The sequence below is a fragment of the Lepisma saccharinum genome, chromosome 2 (genome assembly GCF_977018435.1).
Source record: "Lepisma saccharinum chromosome 2, izLepSacc3.1, whole genome shotgun sequence".
Classification (NCBI taxonomy): domain Eukaryota; kingdom Metazoa; phylum Arthropoda; class Insecta; order Zygentoma; family Lepismatidae; genus Lepisma; species Lepisma saccharinum.
The window spans coordinates 163,910,454-163,914,021 of NC_139230.1; the positions used below are offsets into that span (position 1 = coordinate 163,910,454).

At 40.6% G+C, this 3,568-nt stretch overlaps 1 protein-coding gene across 1 annotated transcript; it reads left to right on the forward strand.

Annotated features, from left to right (window-relative positions):
• Positions 1-2,240: 2,240 nt before the first annotated feature.
• Positions 2,241-2,834, forward strand: LOC145983743 (zinc finger MYM-type protein 1-like). The gene has a single exon (XM_083116793.1). It carries the CDS (start codon positions 2,241-2,243, stop codon positions 2,832-2,834), a length of 594 nt encoding a protein of 197 aa, XP_082972919.1.
• Positions 2,835-3,568: the final 734 nt, after the last annotated feature.

The following is a 3,568-nucleotide window of genomic DNA, read 5'->3' on the forward strand; positions in this document are numbered from 1 at the left end:
TATCGTTGCGATTAACCGAGAGTGGTAGAACAGTGACTTGAAATAACAAAAATAGAACCTTCGATGTCGGCGTCTGAGTTTGAAGCATTGTTGTTTCTTCAATAAATAATGGCAATATATTATGACAGTGCAGTGGCGGTGATTAGGGGGAGCGGAGGTGCTTTCCCCCTCCCACTTTTTGCCACCTTTGCTGCTGCAGTAAACCTTATCTAGCAAGGGAAAGTAAACTGTCCTTGCCCCCCCAGTTATGACACTTAGTCCCCCCCAGTTTTGCCACTTTGCCCCCTCAGTTATGCCACTTTGCTTCCCCCAAGTTTTGGAACCCAATCGCGGCGACATGAAATGCTTCTCATTTTATAAGAAATCGTAAGACGAGAAGCATGATAGATATTCCTCGTATTTTCGATTTTCTCTAAAACTAATTTCCAGTCTGTGATGATAATATTTAGTGTCCGAAATATATTTAAAATCAATTTATGTTATTCTATGCAGATGTAACTAAAGAGATCCTCCATGATGGCGTAGTCAAACAGTCGTCGCCTTGCAATCAAAGAGTTCTCGGTTCGATGCCCGGTGGAGGGACTTATGGTTCGAATCCCATTTTAAGTTGTAGGTCCAGTCCCGATTAGCCTTTCTGTGCATAAAGTGGATTTAAAAAATACATCCGCAAATTTTGTGGCAGTTAGTTATTGATCGTAATTTGCATTGCTGCAGGATTTGGGGATAATAGACATGTTGAAATGAGCATTTAATTTTCACATAGATTTTTATTTTTGTTATTTAGCGTCGCTTTTCTGACACTTTTGAGTAATCATGACGTTGAAGATGAGTAATGATGTGATAGAAAGACAATCAATGCACAGACCGATATTCGAACCCGGGATCACTGGAGTCGTAGCGTGCTGTGCTAACCACACCTCCACGAAGGTCGACAGTTTTCACATAGAAACTTTCACATCTTCCTTACACATATTTCTACCACTCTCTCTCATAGTGAATACCACCCCTTCGTTTCAAGTTTAGCTAATATTTACAGCTTTCGCTTGGTAGTGAATGAGAACTGCAGAATTTTATGTTGAGGCACAAATTCCATCAGCCAGATTTAACATTAAAAAATGTAGGTCCAGTAAAAATTAACAATTGTGAATTCACGCAAATTATCAAACATTTTGCGTTGGTTCGAGATTATCAATTGGGATAAAATTTAGACATAATGAATCTGAGTAGAAAAATGCAACTTGCGTATCACAATTGCCATGACCAACTGATCTCCGTATGTAGTGTTTAGCACGTCATACTTCAAGTCTAGGCTATGATTGTTTTTGGGTTATGAACGAGAACGAGGTGTGCCCCGCTCCTTCCCGTGAAACAAAAAGGGCGTTGTCCCCGCAGAACGAACTCATAAATTAAAGTGTTCAAACACAGCTATTAGGCATAGTAGTATTGCACCCTCCTTGGAGTCGATAAATCAATTGATTGGAAAAAATCGATGAAAGGACAATTGATGATGTAGGTGTGGCGGTTGAGGGTATTTTTGTGACGTCATAAAATGGGCGGGGTTTGGTATGTAAGAAGGATTTTGATTGGTTGGAGGAGGAAAAGTGGCCGGTGGGTTTCTCGGAATTGTGGAGCCGTTTTAAAAACTCGTAACGGTGATGGATGTCTGTTGGTTCCGGGAATTGGATGGTGTTAATGTCGGCGTGGTTGGATGAATGGAAGGTTTGTGTGAGTGTGTCTGTTGCCAACTTATTTTCCATCGGACAAAACTTTCTCCTACTTTTATATCTGCGGTCGGGTGTACGTACCTTCATGACACACCAAGAGCACAAGTTACAAGGTAAACGTTCCTTAACTAGTCCGGCATAAATCCTGGAATTTTGGGATGAACCATGTGTGGTCTGTACTTTAATTCATACTTCTTTTTCTTTTGTGTGAAGGTGCACTCCGTCACCATTGAGCATCTTTCTGTGGCGTAATCTCCAGTATCACAATTATATGATCAGAGCCGCGTTTACGCGCAGGCTATCTAGGCTGCAGCCTATGGGCCCGCACCACAGAAAAAACAAAAGAAAAACTGTTTACAAATTTTAATTTTGAATAGACTAAAATAAAAAATGACTCTGTTTTAATACTGTGGGGTATTTATTTTGTGTGTTGTGTGGGCTAATTTGGCTGAACTCTTTAGTGGACAGCTGATATGAGTTGAGTCAGCATTGAGGGATCTCGATCGCTTGCGTGGCATGGGAACACTGGCACTGTCACACAAACTACCTATCATCGACGATTTGCGAGAAGTTGTGCAACTAATTGGCAAGGGGGTTTTCAATGAAGCTATCTCTCGAATCAAGCAGTCAAAGCACTATTCCATATCATTAGACTCAACTCCAGACGAAGGTCACATTGATCAGCTTACTTTGATTTTCAGATATTTAGAGGAAGACATCCCTGTTGAAAGATTTGTAACATTCATGCCTAACCAAGGCCACAAAGCTAAAGATATTCTTCAAGGCTTGAGCAAGTCTTTGAAAGAGAATGACATAGACATTAAGAACTGCCATGGTCAGTCCTATGATAACGCTTCTTCAATGAGCGGAAAGTACAATGGGCTTGAAACGTTGGTACCGGTAGAAAATAATTTAGCAGTATGGGTACCTTGTGATGGGCATTCACTCAATCTTGCAGTGCAGGCTGCTGCCGAGTGCTGTCTGAGTGCTGTAAGCTTCTTTGACATTTTGGAAGCACTTCATGTATATTTTACAGCTTCAACTAACAGATATAAAGTACTAACCGATTGCCCTGAAAAAAAAGCGGGTAGGACCCACACCACAGGTTAAGCCTAGGGGTTTACAGATCCTAAATATGACCCTGTATATGATAACCTATTCTAACACTGTTTCGATATTTTTAGAATAGATGTCAGTATAGTGGAACCACGAGCAAAACAACCTGTGCAGACACACGACTCCTGTGCACTGTACTCGCGTGAGTAGGGGTGGGGGGAGAGTGGACCATGCTTCCTTATGGCTGGAGGTGGAGGGAAGAAGGGAAAGCTGCACGGGGACTTTTCGTCCCAAGGTTTTTTTCCTTGTGGTCGATCTATAGTGGAAGCACTGAACAATGGATAATGGCCAATTAACCTCCATACTAATAGAGAACATTGTCACAAACATTCAGAGAATTATCACAATTATGATTCTATGAAATCAGGCTATACACACGTTAAGATCACATCTGGGAAACTGTGTAGTCCGATTTCAGATCTGTAAATTAAACTTGCTACTTACAACATAGAGTTCTCTAAGGTTATTTAACATTAACTACAATCAAAAGGAGAGGGGGGTTGCGGTTGGGGATTTTTCTTTTCCTAAGGTCTGTAAAATGGTATTATTGAAATAAAATAAATAACAGAGATTCTACCATCATTGACAAATTAATCTTCCACGTGACAAACAAATTGGGTTAAGTTTCCTCGATAATAAGCTCAATCAAGACAATTATTAATATATATATTCCAGAGGAGCTGTGTGGATTTTCCTTGACTCAAGATGCAGGACATGTTATTATTGCA

Bases quoted from the DNA above. Each gene is read 5' to 3' on its own strand.
- LOC145983743 (XM_083116793.1), top strand. From the start codon at position 2,241: ATGGGAACACTGGCACTGTCACACAAACTACCTATCATCGACGATTTG.